General features: G+C 46.5%; 1 protein-coding gene across 1 annotated transcript in view; it reads left to right on the plus strand.

Moving 5' to 3' along the window:
• The first annotated feature begins 12,301 nt into the window (after positions 1 to 12,301).
• The window catches only part of vil1 (villin 1), an 80,252-nt gene continuing 68,674 nt past the window's right edge, over positions 12,302 to 23,879 (plus strand). The window contains exons 1-3 of the mRNA XM_059967555.1: positions 12,302 to 12,402; positions 16,037 to 16,111; positions 18,483 to 18,679. Of these exons, the coding sequence (XP_059823538.1) occupies positions 12,328 to 12,402; positions 16,037 to 16,111; positions 18,483 to 18,679 (347 nt within the window). The 5' untranslated portion in view covers positions 12,302 to 12,327. The remainder of the gene's footprint in view (positions 12,403 to 16,036; positions 16,112 to 18,482; positions 18,680 to 23,879) is intronic.

Raw genomic sequence — 23,879 nt, forward strand, 5'->3', positions numbered from 1 at the left:
CTCTTCTCTCTCTTTGGTTATCAATAACCACTTCTTTAACGATGAGATCTTTGATGACTACACAGTCCTATCCTGGACCCACAAGCTCTATTGCGGGTGGGACGTCTATATGTCTAGATGGCAACCATGGCTGCATTTCTCCTGGCTCTCTTCTGCTGTCTTCTGGTTGATCTTTCCATCTCCAGAATACGAACCCCATCCCTACACAGCTGTCGCCAAGTGTTACGGTCAGCAGCAACAACCTCCAGGTCCTCGGGTCTGACCTTGCACTTCCTTAAAGCATTCTTCATCTGATCCTGATAGCGCTTCTTCAGCCCTCCAGCTGAACAGCGACCATGATGTGTCAGGCCGCATAACACTCTGCAGGGTAGCCGACATGGGGGCATCTTTATCACATGCCCCAGCCAGTGCAACTGACAATAAATGTACTTTGACATTGACTTTGCAACCGCTGGAATCTTGAGCAATAAACAATCTGCTGAAGGAACTCAATGGGTTGAGCAGCTTTTGCGGTGGGAAAGTTTTGTTGACGCTTAGGGGTGAACTGGTCACATGTATCCCCACACACACTCACAGACGCTGCTCGAGGCATTGAGTTCCGCCAGCAGATTGTTTGTTGATCTAAATTCTGCCATGAGCATCACTTAACCCTGTAACTCTGGGCCGACCCTGACCAGTCTTTATCAATGTACCATCGAAAATGTCCTATCCAGAGGCAACACGGCTTGGTCTAGCACAGGCATTGGCAAACTACGGCCCGCGGGCCATATGCGGCCCGTTAAGCTTTTTAATCCAGCTCGCAGAACTTGATGAAATTATATTAATAAACCTTGTTAACGTTTTTCCCCCGCAATTCTGGCGTTTTCCCAATAGATGACGCACTCTATATACATTTGTGGCGACTCATTTCCTGGCACATCCGAACTGGCTCACAATTAGCCAGCGTTCCAGCTAAGGGAGGTAGCCTGCAGGGGTTTGCGAGCACAGAGCTTTGGAGCCTCTGCGCAGGAGGGCAGGTTGAGGGAGGCTTAAAAGTGAGGCTGGGGATTTCGAATAAAGTTTTTTTCTTCGACTGCAGTTACCGACTCCGTGTCGTAATTTTTGCGCTGCATGTGGCACACCGCTACACATTGACCTTTGTTGAGGTGCAGCGTATTACTCCACATTTGCGCTTTACTCTTTGTTCGGCTCGACCTATTTGTGTGAACAGGCGTTCAGCGTCATGAACATCAACAAAGCCAGCCACAGATCCAAGTTAACTGACCAACACCTCAGATCCATCCTGAGAATTGCCACAACAAAACTAAATCCAGACTTTGATGCTCAGGCTAAAAAGGGAGACCAACAACACTGTTCCCACTGAAATTAAAAATAAGTTTCTTCGTTGGGTTATGTAAAAAATGCATTTGAAAATATTTTTCTCAATAAACCTTACATGTTACATGTCATTTCTGTTAAGTGATGGACATGAGTAGAGCGCAGGTGCACGTACGTTCTCAAAATAAAAAATGCGCTCCAGATCAAATAACGCGCTCCACATACTGGCGCGCTGTCACTGTTCTGTCCTTGTGCTGGTCGTTGTTGAGTTTTGGCACGGGGACAATTGAGTAAGAAGGAGCAGGACAGGTAGACCTGCATCTCCTACCGTTTTTGAAATAAAGACAGTCAGGAGGAGAGTGATGATGATAATATCTTGAAGGATAACAGAATTTTCAGTGTTTTAAAATAATAACTGTTACTATTAAAAAAAGCTGTATTTTATTCATTTAATTTTCAGTGTTTTAAAAGTCATTTCAATAAATAGCTAAATACCAAGGGACTTCAAAGACAGATATTTTGTAATGCATTTGTTCATTTTCAATTGAAATTAAAGCACATGTTTTCTACTTATCCCATGATATTTTATTTTCTCTTATGAGGTGTATTACCAAAACACTCCGTCCATCTGCTCCTGGTCCGGCCCCCCTGTCAAATTTTAGAACCCTTTGTGGCCCACAAGTCAAAAAGTTTGCCCACCCCTGGTCTAGCAACTGCTTTGCCCGTTACTGCCAGAAACTGCTGAGAATTATGGATGCTGCTCAGCACGTCATGGAGCCCAGTCTCCCCTCCATGGACACTATCTACACTTCTTACTGCCTTCGGAAAAGAGTTAGCATAATCAAGATCCCCAGCCACCCCCAAACGTCCTCTCCTCTCCCCATCCCAAGGGCAGGAGATACAAAAGCCTGAAAGCACATCCCACCAGGCTCAAGCTTTTGACCCATGATATCAGACAGCTTCGAGTGCTATAAGTTGGACTCCTGACCTCACAGTCTACCTTGTTATAAACTTGTGCCTTATTGTCTACCTGCACTGCACATTCTCTGTCACTATAATGCTTTATTGCTATTGGTTCCGGTGTGGTGCTTCAGTGCACTGTTGTATTGTATGGATGGTCTGCAAAATAAAGTTTTAACATAGAACATAGAATAGTACAGCACAGTACAGGCCTTCAGCCCACAATGTTGTACCGATCCTTAAACCCTGCTTCCCATATAACACCCCACCTTAAATTCCTCCATATACCTGTCTAGTAGACTCTTAAATTTCACTAGTGTATTTGTCTCCACCACTGACTCGGGCAGTGCATTCCACGCACCAACCACGCACCAAAGTCTATGACTGTACTTTGGTACTTTGACAGTATCAAACCAATTCACTCCAGGGATTAGCAGCTCAATGGCTGTGACTCTAACCATGCCTCCATCCTGTACATGAGGGTGTGGATGGCAGAGTCTGACTCAGTGATCTGAATCTTCTCAAATAACAGCAATCCTCTTGGACAGTCATTAATTGCGCTTGCTTAGTATTAGGCCTAGTTGTTTCACCATCCACGTGGCCTGAATTCAGTAACTGCAAGGGAATGACCCCACCCATGTGGACATTCTTTCTCCCCCCACCGCCCTTCCATCAGGCAGAGGATAAAAAGCCTGGAAGGAAGGCCCGTACAGCAGTGTTGTTGTCAGCGTAACACTTCTCACCACCAGCCATCCAGGTTCCATTCCCACGGCTGTCTGTTAGGAGTTTGTACGTTCTTCCCGTGACCCTGTGGGTTTCCTCCAGGTGCTCCCGTTTCCTCCTGCACTCCAAAGGTGCACGGGCTAGGGTTAGTGAGATCTGGGCATGCTATATTGGTGCCAGAAATAGGACAACTCTTGCGAGCTGTCCAAAGCTCATCCTCAGACCATGTTGGCTGTTGATGTAAACAACGCGTTTCACCGTATGTTTCCATGTGCATGTGACAAATAAAGCTATTCCTCTAGTCTTCTTCTTCACCAGACTCACAAGCAGCTTCTGCCTTGCTGTTAAAAGACTATTAAATAGTTCCCTAGTATGATAAGATAGCACGTCAAAATCTTGACCTCACAATCTACCTCATTTCGCCCCTTGCACCTTATTGTCCACGAGTACTGCACTCTCTCTATAACTGGGACACTTTATCCTGCATTCTGTTGTTGCTTCACCTGTACTAGCTCAGTGTAGTGTGTAATGATCTGATCACTGTAGCTCTTCACTGTATCTTGGTACATGTGACAATAATAAACCGATTCCAATTCATGACTGCTGAGAAGGAAGGGAAGGGAGAAGTAATTCTTCTATCTGGAGGCAGAAGAGATGACAGCGTGCACTTGACACAAACAGAGTCGTGACACAACCCTTTGTCCCAGCTCGTCCATACTGGCCAAGATGCCTTCCTCAGCCAGTCCCAATTGCTAGCATTTGGCCCGTATCCCTCTAAACCTTTCCTCTGCATGCAGAGCTTATTGTCATGTGCACAAGTAGAGTGAGGGACAGGTACAATGAAAAACTTGTTTCAGAATCATAGGTCCAGACAACACACAGAGTACAGGATATAAACTAAGTAGGACATAAATTGTATTGTAAATGTCATACTATTAAACTGGAAGAAAATATGTGATAAGCAGGAATTCTCCTGTAACATAATTTCCCAACACCTTCCCTAAACCTGTTGAGCAGCTGAGTGTCAGAACTAGGTTTCTTTTGGCCAGAGGTGCTGAATCCATGGAATTCTCTGCCTCAGACGTCTATGGAGTCCAAGTCACAGGATATATTTAAAGTGGAGGTTGATAGGTTCTTGATTAGTCAGGGTTACGAGGAGGAGACAGGAGAACGGGTTTAAGAGGGAGGATAAATCAGCCATGATGGAATGGTGGAGCTGACTTAATGGGCCACATGGGCTAATTCTGCTCCTGTACCTTGTAGTTTTATTTACAGTGACACACACTCAGTGACCAGTTTGTTATGTACAGGAGTGGTGTGTGCTGCTGTAACTGGTCCCCTTCAAGGTTTGATGTGTTGTGTATTTAGAAATGCCCTCCTAAGCACCAGTATCGCAACACGGGAGTTCCACTCTGACTTTGGTTCTCTGCGGGAATGGGACCCGCTCTCAGGGCCTCAGAACCAGTGCTTTTTGTTATCCCAAGGACATGGCCTGGAAGGTGGGCGTGCCTTCAGGGTTTCGGATTTTTGTGGCTCTGGGGAAGTGCTGACTGAGGTGTCGCGGGAGAACACGGAACACCGGGAGCAGCGGGTTAGCTGCCGTGGGTCGTGTGCCCGGAGAGCAGACCCTTTTTGCTGCCGACTCTCTGGGTGCAGAGCTCGGAAAAAGTGACACAATAGACTTTTAACATCGTAAATCAGCGAGTTGTTTGTTATGCCTCCCCTTTCTCTGTAAAACAGGGGCACCTCTCTTTTCCCTGTTAGGGAGAGAGAAAGCATATGGTATGTCAAATTATCTGCAAGTCTGTTTCTTACTGATGCTTTGCTGCACGCTGGAGTGCTCGGTGGAGGGTGCTGATGCTTTTTTGCTGGTGGGGGTGGGATCGTTGTTTTGCTGCTGCTTGTGTGTGGGAGGTGAAGTTGGGGGAAGGTTTTGGGGTTCTATCGTTTTAACTGTCACTCATTCTTTGGGGCACTTCTCTGGTTTCGTGGATGTTTGCGAGGAAAAAGAATTTCAGGATGTGTATTCTCTGACCTTGAACTTTAGATAATCAAAGATGGAAATAGAGCTGTTTCTGAAGATGCAAGCAAAGGAGGTTACTGTTTAGCACCATTTTGACTTTGCTCCACCTTCACTTCCTGTCAGCTTGAACCAGTCTGGACATTCTCCTCTGACCTATCTCATTAAAAAGGTTTTTTTAACACAAAAATTCTGCTTAGCAGATTTTTTTTTTGTTTTTCGCACTCTCTTTGTAAACTCTAGAGACTTTTGTTTGTGAAATTCCCAGGAGATCAGATACTGAAACCACCCCACCCGGCACAAACAATCCTTCCACGGCCAAAGTCACTTAGATCACATCCCTTCCCTATTCTGATGTTTGGTCTGAAAGCAACTGAACCTCTTGACCATGTCTGCATGCTTTGAGTTGCTGCCACCTGATTGGCTGATTAGCCGATGTACAGGGATAGCCACTGAGTGCATGTCGTGAATTATACTGTTGTTGTCAACTGAAGCTTTGGCAAGAGGCAAAGACATGTTACTGAGCAACGGCATTGAATGAGATGGAGCTGAAACACATATTACTCATGGTGATACTGAGTAGCGAAGGGGGTTGAGGGGTTGGACAAACCTAAACAGGGTTTTGCATAAGTCAGGAGTACAAGGGTGTGTCAGTCAGTGCTAAAGGTACCGTGCGATGAGATGAGTCAGGAGCAGGGTCCAAAGATTTCTCTCTTACTGATGGTAGTTGATAAAATCCTGCACTTTCCTAATTCAAAAGTTTTTTATGACTTGTTTCTGTATGAGGTATGGTTGTAAACTATTGGCTCCTATTGATACGTTTATAGCCCCCTTTCCCATAACCTGTGATAAATGGCACCCTGCACGTTTGACCTTTGAACCCCTGTCGTAACCAGGGATCAGAGAGGATGGCGGCTGCCCTGGTGCAGAGCAGAAACCCAGCTGAGCAAAATGATGACATGGACCTCGAACCGGGCCAAGAGGGCGGCCTCGTCCTTGCTAATGTGTCCACATCTGTTCTGGGAAGGTGGAGGATGCCCTTGGAGGGAATGAGTACATTTACCAGAAAGTTTACTACTGACATCTCCCCCATACTTTCTTCCAATCACCTTGAAATTATGCCCCTTGATTTTGCCATTTCCACCCTGAGAGAAAGTCTCTGGCTGTCCATTTTATCCATCCCTTTTATCATCTTGTACACCTCTGTTAAGTTAGCCCCCCTCGCTCCAAAGAGAAAAGACATAGCCTGCTCAGCCCATCTTCAGGCAGGAAAGACTACTGATCTAATGGGAGTAGTACAGATTAGTAGATGTCCATGGTGGGATGAAGGGCCTGTTTCTGTGCTGTATGGCTTAATGACTTTTTGACTCCGCTGACACCTGTAGGGTATTCATACTCGTTAATCATAGAGCAAAGCTAGCACCTACTGGGGTGGCAGTAAAGATACACACTTCAAAGGGTCATTTAGATAGTCACATGAGCGTGAGGGAAATGGTAGGATACGGACAATGTGTAGGCATAAGGGATTAGTTTAGTTAGCCATTTGATTACTGATGTAATTGGTTCAGCACAACAGTGTGGGCCGAATGGCCTATTCCTGTGCTGTACTGCTTTATGTGCTCTGTCCTAATACAGCATGGAAGCCTGATCTTCAGTCCAACTCAGCCATGCTGACCGTTGTGCACGCCAAGCTGGTCCCAGCTGCCCATGATTGGCTCAAATCTCTCTTACACCCCCACCCCCCCACCGTCCATATTCCTATCAAAATATCTTTTAAACATTATTATTGTATCTGCCTCAATCACACCGCACTCTGCATGAAGATGCCTGCAATTCGAGTTGACAGGGTTGTTATGAAGGCCGAGGATGTGCTGCCCTCGGGAGAAGGGTGTGGGAGGTCCATGAGGCCAGTTCTCACTGGGAAGGATCAGCAACTGTAAGTTCCTCAGTGTTATCGTTTCAGAGAATGGGCCCAAGAAAGCACAGCACACCTCTACTTAGGAGTCCGCTAAGATTCTGCATGACATCCAAAACTTTGACAAACCTCTATAGGTGTGTGGTGAAGCGTATATTGTCTGGTTGCTTCATAGTCTGGTATGGAAACATCAATGCCCTTCAACGGAAATTCCAGCAAAAAGTACTGGATATGGCCCTGCCTGTCACAGGTAAAACCCACCCCACCACTGAGCACATCTACATGACTGCTGTCACAGGAAAATAGCTCCCATCATCTAGAAACGCCCACTGTCCAGGCTCTCTTCTTGCTGCTGCCATCAGAGTGAAGGTACAGGTACCTCAGGACACACACTTCCAGGTTCAGGAACAGTTCTTACCCCTCAACCTTCAGGCTCATGAATCAGAGGGGAATACTTCACTCACCCCATCATTGAACTGTTCCCACAAACTATGAGCAACACACACAAAATGCTGGTAGAACACAGCAGGCCAGGCAGCATCTATAAGGAGAAGCACTGTCGACGTTTTGAGCCGAGACCCTTCGTCAGTCCTGATGAAAGGTCTCGGCTCGAAACATCTGTGTTTCTCCCTATAGACGCTGCCTGGCCTGCTGTGTTCCACCAGCATTTTGTGTGTGTTGTTTGAATTTCCAGCATCTGCAGCTTTCCTCGTGTTTGCTTTTGAAATCCACAAACTACGAGTTCACTTTCAAGGGTTCTTCATCTCAGGTTCTTAATATTTGTTACTGATTTATTTATTGTTATTATTACCATTATTTCTTTTTTTTCTTTCTTTTTCTATTTTCACATTGGTTGTTTGCTCGTCATGTTTAGGTGTGGTCATTCATTGAATCTATTGTGTTTTTTACTGCGAATGCCTGCAAGAATATAAATCCGAGGATTGTATATGATGACATATACTGTATATGCTTTGATAATAAATGTATTTTGAACTTCAATTACTCAGGGGAATTGAGTTGCAGCTCCATAATACTTTTGTTTGACCTCATAGAAACATAGAAAACCTATAGCATAATCCAGGCCCTTTGGCCCACAAAGTTGTGTTGAACATGTCCCTACCTCAGAAATTACTAGACTTCCCCATAGCCCTCTATTTTTCTAATCTCCATGTACCCATCCAAAAGTCTCTTAAAAGACCCTATCGTATCCACCTCCACCACCGTTGCAGGCAGCCCATTCCATGCACTCACCACTCTCTGCGTAAAAAACTTACCCCTGACATCTCCTCTGTACCTACCCCCCAGCACCTTAAACCAGTGTCCTCTTGTGGCAGCCATTTCAGCCCTGGGAAAAAGCCTCTGACTATCCACACGATCAATGCCTCTCATCATCTTATACACCTCTATCAGGTCACCTCTCATCCTCCGTCATTCCAAGAAGAAAAGGCTGAGTTCACTGAACCTGCTTTCCATAAGGCATGCTCCCCAATCCAGTCCTTGTAAATCTCCTCTGCACCCTTTCTGTGGTTTCCACGTCCTTCCTGTAGAGAGGTGACCAGAACTGAGCACAGTACTCAAAGTGAGGTCTGACCAGGGTCCTATATAGCTGCAACATTACCTCTCAGCTCCTAAATTCAATTCCACAATCGATGAAGGCCGATACACTAGACGCCTTCTTAACCACAGAGTCAACCTGCGCAGCTGCTTTGAGCATCCTATGGACTTGGACCCCAAGATCCCTCTGATCCTCCACACTGCCAAGAGTCTTACCATTAATACTATATTCTGCCATCATATTTGACCTACCAAAATGAACAATTTCACACTTACCTGGGTTGAACTCCATCTGCCACTTCTCAACCCGGTTTTGCATCCTATCAATGTCCCACTGTAACCTCTGACAGTCCTCCACACTATCCACAACACCTCCAACCTTTGTGTCATCAGCAAACTTTCTAACCCATCCCTCCACTTCCTCATCCAGGTCATTTTTAAAAATCACAAAGAGTAAGGGTCCCAGAACAGATCCCTGAGGCACACCACTGGTGACTGACCTTCATGCAGAATATGATCCGTCTATAACCACTCTTTGCCTTCTGTGGGCAAGCCAGTTCTGGATCCACAAAGCAATGTCCCCTTGGATCCCATGCCTCCTTACTTTCTCAATAAACCTTGCATAGGGTACCCTATCAAATGCCTTGCTGAAGTCCATATACACTACATTTACTGCTCTTCCTTCATCAATGTGTTTAGTCACATCCTCAAAAAATTCAATCAGGCTCGTAAGGCACGAACTGCCCTTGACAAAACCATGCTGACTATTTCTAATCATATTATACCTCTCCAAATGTTCATAAATCCTGCCTCTCAGGATCTTCTCCATCAACTTCCCAACCACTGAGGTAAGACTCACTGGTCTATAATTTCCTGGGCTCACTCTACTCCCTTTCTTGAATAAGGGAACAACATCTGCAACCCTCCAGAACCTCTCCTGTCCCCATTGATGATGCAAAGATCATCGCCAGAGGCTCAGCTATCTACTCTCTCACCTCCCACAGTAGGCTGGGGTACATCTCATCCAGTCCCAGTGACTTATCCAACTTGATGCTTTCCAAAAACTCCAGCACATCCCCTTTCTTAATATCTACATGCTCAAGCTTTTCAGTCTGCTGAAAATCATCACTACAATCACCAAGATCCTTTTTCGTAGTGAATACTGAAGTAAAGTATTCATTAAGTACCTCTGCTATTTCCTTCGGTTCCATACACACTTTCCCGCTGTCACGCCCGATTGGTCCTATTCTTTCATACCTTATCCTCTTGCTCTTCACATACTTGTAGAATGCCTTGGGGTTTTCCTTAATCCTGCCTGCCAAGGCTTTCTCATGGCCCCTTCTGTTTCTCCTAACTTCCTTCTTAAACTCCTTCCTAGTAGCCTTACAATCTTCTAGATCTCTATCATTACCTAGCTCTCTGAACCTTTCGTAAGCTTTTCTTTTTTTCTTGACTAGATTTATTACAGCCTTTGTACACCACGGTTCCTGTACCCTACCATAACTCCCCTGTCTCATTGGAACATACCTATGCAGAACTCCACACAGATATCCCCTGAACATTTACCACATTTTTTTCATACCTTTCCCTGAGAACATCTGTTTCCAATTTCCTGCCTGATAGCCTCATAATTCCCCTTACTCCAATTAAACGCTTTTCTAACTTGTCTGTTCCTATCTCTCTCCAATGCTATTGTAAAGGAGATAGAATTATGATTAGACTGCAAAGTGATTTAAGTGGTCATAGTGTTGCTAAACTGTACTGTATAGTGTCTCTCCCCTCTCAGGTTAAACATATGCATTTTGATGTTCCCTTCTTCAGGGAAAAATACAGTACACATCCCCCTTTCTGTGCCCCTTGTGGTTGCAAAGATTTCTGCCCTTCCTTAGGGGTAGTGAACTGAGTGGTCCCTATCACAGGCAGGTAGGTGGTCCAGGGGTTTAATGAGGTGGGTTAGAGGGTGCTGGTAGTGTAGTGGTTGGCATAATCCAGCCCTAAGGTCAGGGTTCCATTCCTGCCGCTGTCATTATCCCAACGACCGAGTGGGTTTCCTCCGGGTGCTCCGGTTTCCTCCCACATTTCAAAGACGTACGGGTTGGGGTTCATAAGTTGTGAGCATGCAATGTTGGCGCCTGAAGCGTGGTGACAATCGCGGCCTGCCTCCAGCACATCCTCGGACTGCGTTGGTCATTGATGCAAACTGGCGCGTCTCACTGCACATGTGACAAATAAATAGAGCTAAAAGGTAAAAAAGCTAATCAAATGGATGACAACAATCTTTGTCTCAGGATAGGAGAATAAAGTTTTAAGTTGAGTAGAGAAAGATTTAAATAGCACCCAAGGGGCAAGTTCTTCACCCAGAAAGTGGTGGGTATCCGCATATAAACCTTGCGGTACTTGCAGACTTCCTAGCACAATCCTCACTGATTTGATTTGATGCAAACGATACGTTTCGATGTACAATAAAGTTATTTACAGATGAATGGGTGTGAAGGGAAGTGCTGGCCTCCTGCTCTCTCTTATGACACCGATCAAGTTGAACTTGGAGTATTGTGAGCAGTTTTGGGGCCTTATCTAAGAAATTCAGAAGAAGTTTACAGAATGGTCTTGGGAATGAAAGAGGAGCATTTGATGGCACTACACCTGTACTCACGGGAGTTTAGAAGAATGAGAGAAATCTTATTGTAACCTATTGAATATTGAAAGGCCAAGACAGAGTGGACGTGGAGAGAATGTTTCCAATAGCAGGAGAGTCTAGGACCAGAGGACGCTGGCTCAGAATAGAAGGACATCCCTTTAGAAAGAGATAAGGAGGAATTTCTTTAGCCAGAGGGTGGTGAATCTGTGGAATTCATTGACAGAGATGGTTATTGAGACCAACTCCATTTAAAGTGGGGGATGATAGGTTCTGATAAGGGTGTCAGAGGTTACAGGGCGAAGGCAGGAGAATGGAGTTGAGAGGGATAATAAATCAGCCATGATGGAATGGTGGAGTAGGCTCGATGGGCCAAGTGGCTTAATTGTGTGCCTGTGTCTTATGGTTGCCTATTCTGTCGTATGATCACAGCAGGGTTTGACTCTGATAAGGAACCCCATCCCATGTACCAGCACAGAGCTTCACAGAGCAAACACTTTTGTGACAGCTTTATGCAGGAAGATCTCCCAACTGGGAGATATCAAGACAGGGGGTGCAGTGAACAGGGGGATGGCTATCAGATCCTTCCTTGCAGTGGGATCTGGACCAGCTGGAAAGATCAGCTGAATAGGCAAAATCTTTTGGTTCTATTGCACTCCTCGAAGACCTACCTACCCTGGTTTGTCCTCCCAAAGGGCAACACCTCACACTTCTCCGCATTAAATTCCATCTGCCATTTTTCCATTTAGTCCAGATCCCACTGTATGCTTTGATAGCCTTCATTGCTGTCCACTAGGCCCCCACCCTTGGTGTAATTTGCAAAACTCAATGTACTGTGTAACGATTAGATTGGTATAAACAGCATGCAAGACAAGTTTTTCACTGTACCTCGGTACGTCTGACAGTAATAAACCAATTCCAAAAGTGTAAATTAACCTGAGTGTTTATGGGAGGGGTGGAATCTGGGGATGTTGTGGGGAACAAAATGAGATTACTGTAAATGCTAGTGTGGACTTGATGGGCTGAAGGGCTTGTTTCCATCCCAGATGACTCTCTGGCTCCCTATTTATCTTGAGTAACTTCATCACTCTGATCCTCCTCTGGCCGTGCCTCTGTTAGGAAGCTACCTTGGTCAATTACTCAAACTCCTGCTGATCACTACATTTACGACTTTGTTTTTGAAGGTGAGCCACACAGAACACCATGCCGGACCTGCCCGCGAACATCACCAAGAGCCTGAAGAAGACCACGCCTGGCATTCAAATATGGCGAATCGAGGCAAGTGGGGAAGGGACTCATGCTTATCTTGAGGGAGTGGTCAGATCAACGAGGGGAAGCCACAAGCACAAGGGATCCTGTAGATGCTGGAAATTCACACATAAAATGCTAGCGAAACTCAGCAAGTCAGACAGCATCTATAGAGAGGAATAAACATTTCAGGCCAAGGCCCTTCGTCATCATAATTTCTGCAGCATTTTGCCACTGAGGGCCTTCCTCAGCATTTTGTGAGGGGAAGTCACGTTAGGTTTCACTATTGTGTGTGTGAAAACAATGACACTATAGATTCATGACATGCTCAGTTTGTTTGCAGATGGGACCTTAGTGATGGCCCCTCAATTCGGCCGAAGGAAGCCAAGACTTCCTACCTTCCTCAAAGGGTATGAAAAGCAAAGCATCTTGTAAAGATGGCAGATTCATTCTCTGAAGAGTGGTCACAAGGCTTATTCCATTTGATAGTCAGATTTGCAATCACAGTTTTAAACTTCAGATTGTTGCCTTTTCAGATTATTTTATCTTTTCAGCTATCTCACTATGGCCCTGTTCCTGGGAGTGTGTGATGGGACAGTGTAGAGGGAGCTTCACTCTGTGTCTGACCCTGGGAGTGTGTGATGGGACAGTGTAGAGGGAGCTTCACTCTGTGTCTGACCCTGGGAGTGTGTGATGGGATGGTGTAGAGGGAGCTTCACTCTGTGTCTGACCCTGGGAGTGTGTGATGGGACGGTGTGGAGGGAGCTTCACTCTGTGTCTGACCCCGGGAGTGTGTGATGGGACAGTGTGGAGGGAGCTTCACTCTGTGTCTGACCCTGGGAGTGTGTGATGGGACAGTGTAGAGGGAGCTTCACTCTGTGTCTGACCCTGCGAGTGCATGATGGGACAGTGTAGAGGGAGCTTCACTCTGTCTGACCCTGGGAGTGTGTGATGGGACAGTGTAGAGGGAGCTTCACTCTGTGTCTGACCCAGGGAGTGTGTGATGGGACAGTGTGGAGGGAGTTTCACTCTGTGTCTGACCCAGGGAGTGTGTGATGGGACAGTGTGGAGGGAGTTTCACTCTGTGTCTGACCCAGGGAGTGTGTGATGGGACAGTGTAGAGGGAGCTTCACTCTGTCTGACCCTGGGAGTGTGTGATGGAACAGTGTGGAGGGAGCTTCACTCTGTGTCTGACCCCGGGAGTGTGTGATGGGACAGTGTGGAGGGAGCTTCACTCTGTGTCTGACCCTGGGAGTGTGTGATGGGACAGTGTAGAGGGAGGTTCACTCTGTGACTGACCCTGGGAGTGTGTGATGGGACAGTGTAGAGAGAGCTTCACTCTGTGTCTGACCCAGGGAGTGTGTGATGGGATGGTGTAGAGGGAGCTTCACTCTGTGTCTGACCCTGGGAGTGTGTGATGGGACAGTGTGGACGGAGTTTCACTCTGTGTCTGACCCAGGGAGTGTGTGATGGGACGGTGTGGACGGAGTTTCACTCTGTGTCTGACCCAGGGAGTGTGTAATGGGATGGTGTAGAGGGAGCTTCACTCTGTGTCTGACCCAGGGAGTGTGTGATGGGACGGTGTGGAGGGAGCTTCACTCTGTGTCTGACCCCGGGAGTGTGTGATGGGATGGTGTAGAGGGAGCTTCACTCTGTGTCTGACCCAGGGAGTGTGTGATGGGACAGTATAGAGGGAGCTTCACTCTGTGTCTGACCCTGGGAGTGTGTGATGGGACAGTGTGGAGGGAGCTTCACTCTGTGTCTGACCCTGGGAGTGTGTGATGGGACAGTGTAGAGGGAGCTTCACTCTGTGTCTGACCCTGGGAGTGTGTGATGGGACAGTGTAGAGGGAGCTTCACTCTGTGTCTGACCCCGGGAGTGTGTGATGGGACAGTGTAGAGGGAGCTTCACTCTGTGTCTGACCCTGGGAGTGTGTGATGGGACAGTGTGGAGGGAGCTTCACTCTGTGTCTGACCCTGGGAGTGTGTGATGGGACAGTGTAGAGGGAGCTTCACTCTGTGTCTGACCCTGGGAGTGTGTGATGGGACAGTGTAGAGGGAGCTTCACTCTGTGTCTGACCCCGGGAGTGTGTGATGGGACAGTGTAGAGGGAGCTTCACTCTGTGTCTGACCCAGGGAGTGTGTGATGGGATGGTGTAGAGGGAGCTTCACTGTGTCTGATCCAGGGAGTGTGTGATGGAACGGTGTAGAGGGAGCTTCACTCTGTGTCTGACCCTGGGAGTGTGTGATGGGACGGTGTAGAGGGAGGTTCACTCTGTGTCTGACCCTGGGAGTGTGTGATGGGACAGTGTGGACGGAGTTTCACTCTGTGTCTGACCCAGGGAGTGTGTGATGGGACGGTGTGGACGGAGTTTCACTCTGTGTCTGACCCAGGGAGTGTGTAATGGGATGGTGTAGAGGGAGCTTCACTCTGTGTCTGACCCAGGGAGTGTGTGATGGGACGGTGTGGAGGGAGCTTCACTCTGTGTCTGACCCCGGGAGTGTGTGATGGGATGGTGTAGAGGGAGCTTCACTCTGTGTCTGACCCAGGGAGTGTGTGATGGGACAGTATAGAGGGAGCTTCACTCTGTGTCTGACCCTGGGAGTGTGTGATGGGACAGTGTGGAGGGAGCTTCACTCTGTGTCTGACCCTGGGAGTGTGTGATGGGACAGTGTAGAGGGAGCTTCACTCTGTGTCTGACCCTGGGAGTGTGTGATGGGACAGTGTAGAGGGAGCTTCACTCTGTGTCTGACCCCGGGAGTGTGTGATGGGACAGTGTAGAGGGAGCTTCACTCTGTGTCTGACCCTGGGAGTGTGTGATGGGACAGTGTGGAGGGAGCTTCACTCTGTGTCTGACCCTGGGAGTGTGTGATGGGACAGTGTAGAGGGAGCTTCACTCTGTGTCTGACCCTGGGAGTGTGTGATGGGACAGTGTAGAGGGAGCTTCACTCTGTGTCTGACCCCGGGAGTGTGTGATGGGACAGTGTAGAGGGAGCTTCACTCTGTGTCTGACCCAGGGAGTGTGTGATGGGATGGTGTAGAGGGAGCTTCACTGTGTCTGATCCAGGGAGTGTGTGATGGAACGGTGTAGAGGGAGCTTCACTCTGTGTCTGACCCTGGGAGTGTGTGATGGGACGGTGTAGAGGGAGGTTCACTCTGTGTCTGACCCTGGGAGTGTGTGATGGGACAGTGTGGACGGAGTTTCACTCTGTGTCTGACCCTGGGAGTGTGTGATGGGACGGTGTAGAGGGAGCTTCACTCTGTGTCTGACCCCGGGAGTATTTGATGAGACGGTGAAGGGGCAGCTTGAACCTGTTGAAACCCAGGCAACTGTTGCGAGAGAGTTTTTAGATATGAAATTGCATCACTCCAACCAAAGCCAACAAACCAACTCTGTGCTCAAATCAGAAACAATAGAAAATCTGCAGATGCTGGAAATGCAGGTCCTGCCAAAGGGTTTCATCCTGAGGCATCGACTGTACTTTCTTCCCATAGATGCTGCCTGGCCTGCTGAGTTCCTCCAGGAGTTTGTGTGAACCACGTGCTCAGTTAGGTGGGCACTGTGGATGATGTAGGCTGACAGGCCCGTATCTTTGCTGTATTGCTCGGAGCTAGTATTTCCAAAGCAAGTTTCTATTTTGACTTGTGGTTTTATTCCCTTTAGAAAATGGTGATGGTTCCTGTTCCTCAGAGGTCATATGGAAACTTTTACGATGGGGATTGTTACATCCTGTTTGCAGTAAGTTGGTTCTGTAACACCCTGGACTCCCCTCTCCCACTTTGGCTCTCACTTCAATGAACAATTCATTTTTAACCCCCTCAGCCCTGTCCTTTTACCTCCCTTGTCTGTGTTAAATGAAACCTTCAACATATTTGACAAATCCTTCCTTCCTAGATGTTCTTAGGTTCATTGGGATGGTTTGGAGACAGTGAGGTGTTAGGGTTTAGGGACAGGGATGTGGGGAATCAGATGTTCTCAGGTTCATAGGGATGGTTTGGAGACAGTGAGGTGTTAGGGTTTAGGGACAGGGATGTGGGGAATCAGATGTTCTCAGGTTCATAGGGATGGTTTGGAGACAGTGAGGTGTTAGGGTTTAGGGACAGGGATGTGGGGAATCAGATGTTCTCAGGTTCATAGGGATGGTTTGGAGACACTGAGGTGTTAGGGTTTAGGGACAGGGATGTGGGGAGTTAGAGGTCAGGCTGGAGTCTAGGCCACTGCTCCACATTCTGATTTTGCCCAGCAACGTGGATAGGGGACAAAGGACATACGTGGTCAGATGTTGGGTTGAAATGGCTGATATGGCTGAAACACAGGCATAAGAGACTGGCACAGTCTACTTGGTATGAACATTAGGGCTGCTTCCATGTTGCATCACTCTGTGACAGAGTGGGGCAGTGAACTGAAATGACAGGAATCTCCAGACAACTTTGCCATTGTTGTGGGGGCATGCCAGGCTGGAAGAGATAGGTTTTCTCCTGGGAAGCAACATAGTTAACGTGTGTAAAATAGAAGGGGTTGTATTGAGTAACAAGACTAAATGCCCGTAACTGTGTTTCAAAAACTGGGAGTGCAAGTGCAGACAAATAGAGGGGAGATATAGAAGAAAATAAACCCCACGGTGGGCTAGTGGTTTTAGTACAAGAGATGGGGGGAGTCCTTGTTGCTAAACTCAGGGCAGGCATGCTAGTGCAGTGCTTTACAGCACCAGCAATCAGCGATTGGGGTTCGATTCCCACCTCTGCCTATCAGATGTTTATACTCCTCCGTGTGACCACGTGAGTGCCCCCATGTTCTCCAGTTCCCTCCCCCAAAACAAAGGCATATGGGTTAGCAGGATAATGAGTGGGTGTGCTGTAAGTGTGGTGACAGTGTTGGTTGTTGATGCAAATGGCACATTTCGCTGCCTGGTTCAATGGAAATGTAGCAAATAAAGCACACCAACCGAAGACGTTCCTCCTCAGCCTCAGCCTCCCTTAACTATTTCCCTATTTCACTTCCCCTTAAAATAAACCTGCCTCGTAAGTCTCCTTTACACTTTCCCCTTTTAAAATTATGCTCACTAGTATTTGAATTTCGACTCTGGGGATAAGGTCTGCCTTATCTACAGTCTTACCTTTCATGATTGAATAAACTTCCATCAGCTCTCTCCTCACCCTCCAACGCTCCAAAGAAAACAACCCAAGTATGAGGGGCGATTGATAAGTTTGTGGCCTAAGGCAGAAGGAGTCGATTTTAGAAAACCTAGCACATTTATTTTTCAACATAGTCCCCTCCTACATGTACACGCTTAGTCCAGCGGTCATGGAGCATACGGATGTAGAAGTGGTCAACATCAAGGGTAAGTTCGTGGCCCAGGGTAGAAGGAGATGAGTTTAGATGAGGAGAAGGCTCTCGTTACATTCACATGCAGTTCAACTCTTTGAGTGAAAATGCAGAAAGTTTTAAGTTAATAACTCATCTCCTTCTACTTTGGGCCACGAACTTATCAATCACCCTGCTGTGGCCACTTCTGCAGGTCCAAGACGCCGACTTCTACAAAGAAGGATCTGTGTGCTCCACGACCGCTGGACTAAGTAGGAGGGGACTATGTTGAAAAATAAATATGCTAGGTTTTCTAAAATTGACTCCTTCTACCTTAGGCCACGAACTTATCAATCACCCCTCATATGACCACCCTCCCTTCTCTTTAAGCCCAGCACCCTGACTGGAGCATAGACCACCAATCACAGTTGGCTTGAGTCCTCTGTCTGGGACCAGACTTCCAAGTTGTCCCTGGGTGTAGCCCATCTTGGAAGATCCTTTTCTTCCAGGGATAAGGTCTTTGGAGCTACTGCTGGCATTCCTATAGCACCGGGGTCTTTACGGAATAGGGTTGCTAGCCCCAGGCTCAATCTCCTTTTGCAGTTAGGACTGGGACCATCCAGCTGGAGTTCTCCTTATAGAGGATGTTCTTTAATCCAGGTAGCATCTTGATTAATTTCTTTTGCTCCCTCTCCAAAGAGTCCACACCTTTCTGTACACAATACTCCATACTGCTCCACGGTTCCATCATTCCCCACAGTACACGGTTCCAGACAATAAACCTAGCATCTCATACTCTCCACAGACTCACAAAAGGAGAGGCTCCTTCAACTACGACATTCACTTCTGGGTCGGAGAGAACTCGAGCCAGGATGAGCAGGGAGCATCTGCCATCTATACGGTGCAGATGGACGATTACCTCGGAGGGGTGGCCATACAGCACCGCGAGGTCCAGGGATATGAGTCCCAGAAGTTCAAGGGTTATTTCAAGAAGGGCTTTATGTGAGTATAGTCCTCTATTAACGTTTCAAACATGGAACATTGCAGCATAGTACGGGTACTTTGGCCTGTGATGTTGTAACGTGTAACCTACTCTAAGGTCAATCTAACCCTTCCCTCCTACACACCATTTTTCTTAGATGTGCCTACCTAAGAGCTTCTTAACTGTCCATATTGCGTCTGTCTCTACCATCACCCCTGGCAGGGTGTTCCGTGCACCCACCATTCTGTGTGCAAAAAACTTGCTACTGATACTTGCCCCCCAACTTTTCCTCAATCACCTTAAAATTATGCCTCCTGCTATTAGCCAATTCCACACTGGGACAAGGTCGCAGACTGTCCATTCGATCTATGCCACTTATCATCTTGTACACCTTTAAGGTCTCATCCTCCTTCACTCCAAAGAGAAAAGCCTTAGCTCACTCAACCTTTCCTCAGAAGACATGTTCTCTAATCCAGGCAGAATTCTGGTAAGTCTTCTCTGCTCTCTCTCCAAAGCTTCCACATCCTTCCCATAATGAGGTGACTGGAAATGAACACAATATTTCATATAACCATATAACAATTACAGCACGGAAACAGGCCATCTCGGTCCTTCTAGTCCGTGCTGAACGCTTACTCTCAACTAGTCCCACCGACCTGCACTCAGCCCATAACTGTCCATTCCTCTCCTGTCCATATACCTATCCAATTTTTTTTTTAAATGACAAAATCGAACCTGCCCCTACCACTTCTACTGGAAGCTCGTTCCACACAGCTACCACTCTCTGAGTAAAGAAGTTCCCCCTTGTGTTACCCCTAAACTTTTACCCCTTAACTCTCAACTCATGTCCTCTTGTTTGAATCTCCCCTACTCTCAATGGAAAAAGCCTATCCATGTCAACTCTATCTATCTCCCTCATATTTTAAATACCTTTATCAAGTTCGCCCTCAACCTTCTAAGCTCCAAAGAATAAAGACCTAACTTGTTCAACCTTTCTCTGTAGCTTAGGTGCTGAAACCCAGGTAACATTCTAGTAAATCTTCTCTGTACTCTCCCTATTTTGTTGACATCTTTCCTATAATTCAGTGACCAGAACTGTACACAGTACTCCAAATTTGGCCTCACCAATGCCTTGTACAATTTTAACATTACACCCCAACTCCAATACTCAATGCTCTGATTTAGAAAGGCCAGCATACCAAAAGCTTTCTTCACCATCCTATCCACATGAGATTCCATCTTTAGGGAACTATGCACCATTATTCCTAGATTACTCTGTTCTACTGCATTCCTCATTACCTTACCATTTACCTTGTATGTCCTATTTTGATTAGTCCTACCAAAATGTAGCACCTCACACTTATCAGTATTAAACTCCATCTGCCATCTTTCAGCCCACTCTTCTAACTGGCCCAAGTCTCTCTGCAAGCTTTGAAAACCTACTTCATTATCCACTACACCACCTATCTTGGTATCATCTGCATACTTACTGATCCAATTTACCACCCCATCATCCAGATCATTAATGTATATGACAAACAACATTGGACCCAGTACAGATCCCTGAGGCACACCACTAGTCACCGGCCTCTAACCTGACAATCAGTTATCCACCACTACTCTCTGACATCTCCCATTCAGCCACTGTTGAATCCATTTTACTACTTCAATATTAGTACCCAATGACTGAACCTTCCTAACTAACCTCCCATGTGGAACCTTGTCAAAGGCCTTACTGAAGTCCATATAGACAACATCCACTGCTTTACCCTCATCAACTTTCCTAGTAACCTCTTCAAAAAATTCAATAAGATTTGTCAAACATGACCTTCCACGCACAAATCCATGTTGACTGTTCCTAATCAGTCCTTGTCTATCCAGATAATTATATATACCATCTCTAAGAATACTTTCCATTAATGTACCCATCACAGATGTCAAACTTACAGGCCGATAATGTGGTTTAACTAGAGTTTTGTAGAGCTCCAACATTACCCCTCAGCTCTTGAATTCAATTCCCTGACCAATGAAGGCCAACCCATCCTACATAAAACCACTCTATCAACTCTAATTTGCCCAACTTGCTGGGAGCTTGGGCTTATTGACCCAATCTTTCATATTCAAGGCCATCAGATCCTACAGAGGGATCAGAGAATACAGATCAATAATTCCTTGAAAGTGACAGCACAGGTAGTTATGGTCACAAAGATAGCTTGTCCTCACATTGGGCCTCATCGGAGTACTGAGTACTGGAGTTGGAATGTTAGCTTGAATTTGTACAAGATATTTGTGAGGCCACATTTGGAGTATTGTGTACAGTTCCACCTACAGGAAAGATATCAATAAGATTGAAAGAGAACAGAGAAAATTTACAAGGATGTTGCTGGGGCTTGAGAACTGGAGTTACAGGGTAGGTTAGGAGCAATGTTTCCTCTCATTTGTAATGACCAGTGATTAGAAATAGAAGTTATAGATTAAGGGTGAAAGATGAACTATTTAAAGGGAACCCAAGGGGAACTTCTTCACTCCGAGGGTGGTGTGCATGGGACAATCTGCCAGCTGACAGGGTGCATGCAGGTTCAATTGCAATATTTAAGCGATGTTTGGATAAGTGCAGTACATGGATGGGAGAGGTATGGAGGGCCATGGCCCAGGTGTGGGTGATGGATCTAGACAGGATAATAACTCAACATGGACTAGATGGGCAAAAGGGCCAGTTTCTGTGCTTTGGCATTGTATGACTCTATCTCCCGTGCTGAAATTCTCCACGGGAAATCATCTTCTTGAACTATTACAGTCCTACTCCCGAGGCACCAGAGGTCCCTCTAAGGTGAGTGTGTGTGAGCACAAACATATCCTTTGTTACTAACGCACAAGGGGATTTAAACTGTGCACGAGAGGTTGTCACCCTCTACCTTGTTTGCACGTTAAGTATATTTCACGATCGTACACCATCACATTTCCCTTTCTTGTTTCTGACGTGGACAGTGTTGACATCGTGATTTGTCTGCAGATTTTAGAACTGGTTTGTACTTTTTTTAAATTGAAGAAATTATTGAAAGAAGCAAAGTGCGAGAAGCACAAAAAGCACTGCCAGTTTATTTAAAGCAGAATGAAACAGCAGAAACTGCTCAAGCGGTCAGGAACACGCAGCGATGAGAAACATTTATGAACAATACAGAACTGGTGTTACCTGTGTATATTGTCACTACACAAAAGTTGCTGGAGAATTTGCAAGTGGGAAGAAGTGGAGTGATATTTGGAAACTTGACTTTTTAAAGCACCACTTACCAAGCAAAAGCTCTGGCGAAAAAATCCTTCATTACCGACCACAGGCCTGCTACGTATGTTTTGTGAGAGTGCAGATGAACGAGAACAAAAACAATCAAACCCAGAAGAGATCAAAGTTCTTATTGACAGTGTTTTTCTAGCTGTTAAAACGAATACCTCCATCTACATATAAAATTCAGTTGTTGTCACTGGGCAAAAAATTGCACATCGCAAGATTTTTCACACACTTGTCATTACAAATTAGAGGGAAGATTGTTGCACAATGCGGGTAGTGAGGGGTTTCAGGGCTTAAACCCAGTGGCGATGAAAGGATGGGGATATACCTCTGGAACAGGGAGACGTACTGAGGCCACGAGATGTGGGAAACCTACAGGTGGTAGTCCTGCAGAATGGTCTACGCCGAAATATCTCTTTTCCATAGATGTTGTCTGGCCTGCCGAATTCCTCCAGCATTTTGTGTGTGTAGCTTGGATTTGCAGCATCTGCAGATTTTCTCTTGTTGGTGGCAGTATTTGCCTGGAACCACTGCTCTGGTCCTTCCTGGCTGGAGAACTCATTGGGTTAGAAGGTGCTGTGGAGAAGAACGACAGTGCATCATGTAGACAGGCCAGCCACTGGGTTACTGGTGGAGTAGGTGTTTTGGGTGCTGAATGGGGCTTCAATGTAAGTTGGTTTATTATTGTTACGTATACTGAGATACAGTGAAAAACTTGTCTTGCACACTGTACGTGCAGATCGATTCATTAAAACAGTGCATTGAGGTACAACAAGATAAAGCAATAACCGTATGCAGAATAAAGTTACAGAGAAAGTGCAGTGCTGGTAGACAATAAGGTGCAAGGACATAAGATGGTAGATTGTGAGGTCAAGAGTCCATCTATCAAACTGGAGATCCATTTAGTAGTTTTGTAACAACAGGATAAACGCTGCCCTTGTATCTGGTGGGATGTGCTTTCAGACTTTTGTATCTTCTGCCTGATGGGAGAGTGAAGAAGTGAGAATGTCCGAGGTGGGTGGGGTCTTTCATTATGCCGGCTGCTTCACTGAGACAACGAGAAGTGTAGACAGAGTCCATGGAGGGGAGGCTGATTTCTGTGATGTCCACAACTCTCTAACTTTCTACCTGATGGGAGAAGGGACAAGAGACTGCCCAGGATGGGGAGGGGTCTTTGACTATGCTGGCTGCTTTACCAAGGCAGCGAGATGTGTAGACAGACGGTAATGACTGGGTGACCCACAGTGTGAGTGTGGAATTCGACAGCATCTTCTAACCCAATGAGATCTGCCAGCAGCAAGGACAAGAGCAGGAGTACCACCACCTGCAGGTTCCCCTCCAAGTCACAGAGCTCCCTGTTCTGGAAATGTATCTCCATCCTTTCATCACCGCTGATTTTAAGCCTCGAAACCCCTCCCTACCAGCACTGCGAACCACAGAACCACAAGGAGACCATATCCACCAGCAATGCCCTGATGTGAGCATCTCCTCACCTCACTGAAACACAGAGATCTTCATCTCAGCAGATTCCAACTACACTGGGCTTGTCAAACAAGTCCTACAAAAAGTAGTGGATCCAGCCCAGACCATCATGGGTAAAGCCCTCCCCACCATTGTGCACATCTACGTGGAGGACTGTCGTAGGAAAGCAGCATCGATCAGGACCCCCACTGCCCAGGCCGTGCTCTTTTCTCTCTGCTGCCATCAGGTGCAGGAGCCTCAGGACTCACACCACTAGGTTCAGGAACAATCATTACCCCTCAGCCGTCAGGCCCTTGAACCAGAGTGGATAACTGCATTAACCGAACTGTTCCCACAAGTGGACTCACTTTCAAAGGCTCATTCTCTCATGTTCTCGAGATTTATTAATTATTTATTATTATTATCATTGTGTTTGTTTTTTCTTCTTTCTCTATTTGCACGGGTGGTTGTAT

Source organism: Hypanus sabinus, chromosome 4, assembly GCF_030144855.1.
Source record: "Hypanus sabinus isolate sHypSab1 chromosome 4, sHypSab1.hap1, whole genome shotgun sequence".
Classification (NCBI taxonomy): Eukaryota; Metazoa; Chordata; class Chondrichthyes; order Myliobatiformes; family Dasyatidae; genus Hypanus; species Hypanus sabinus.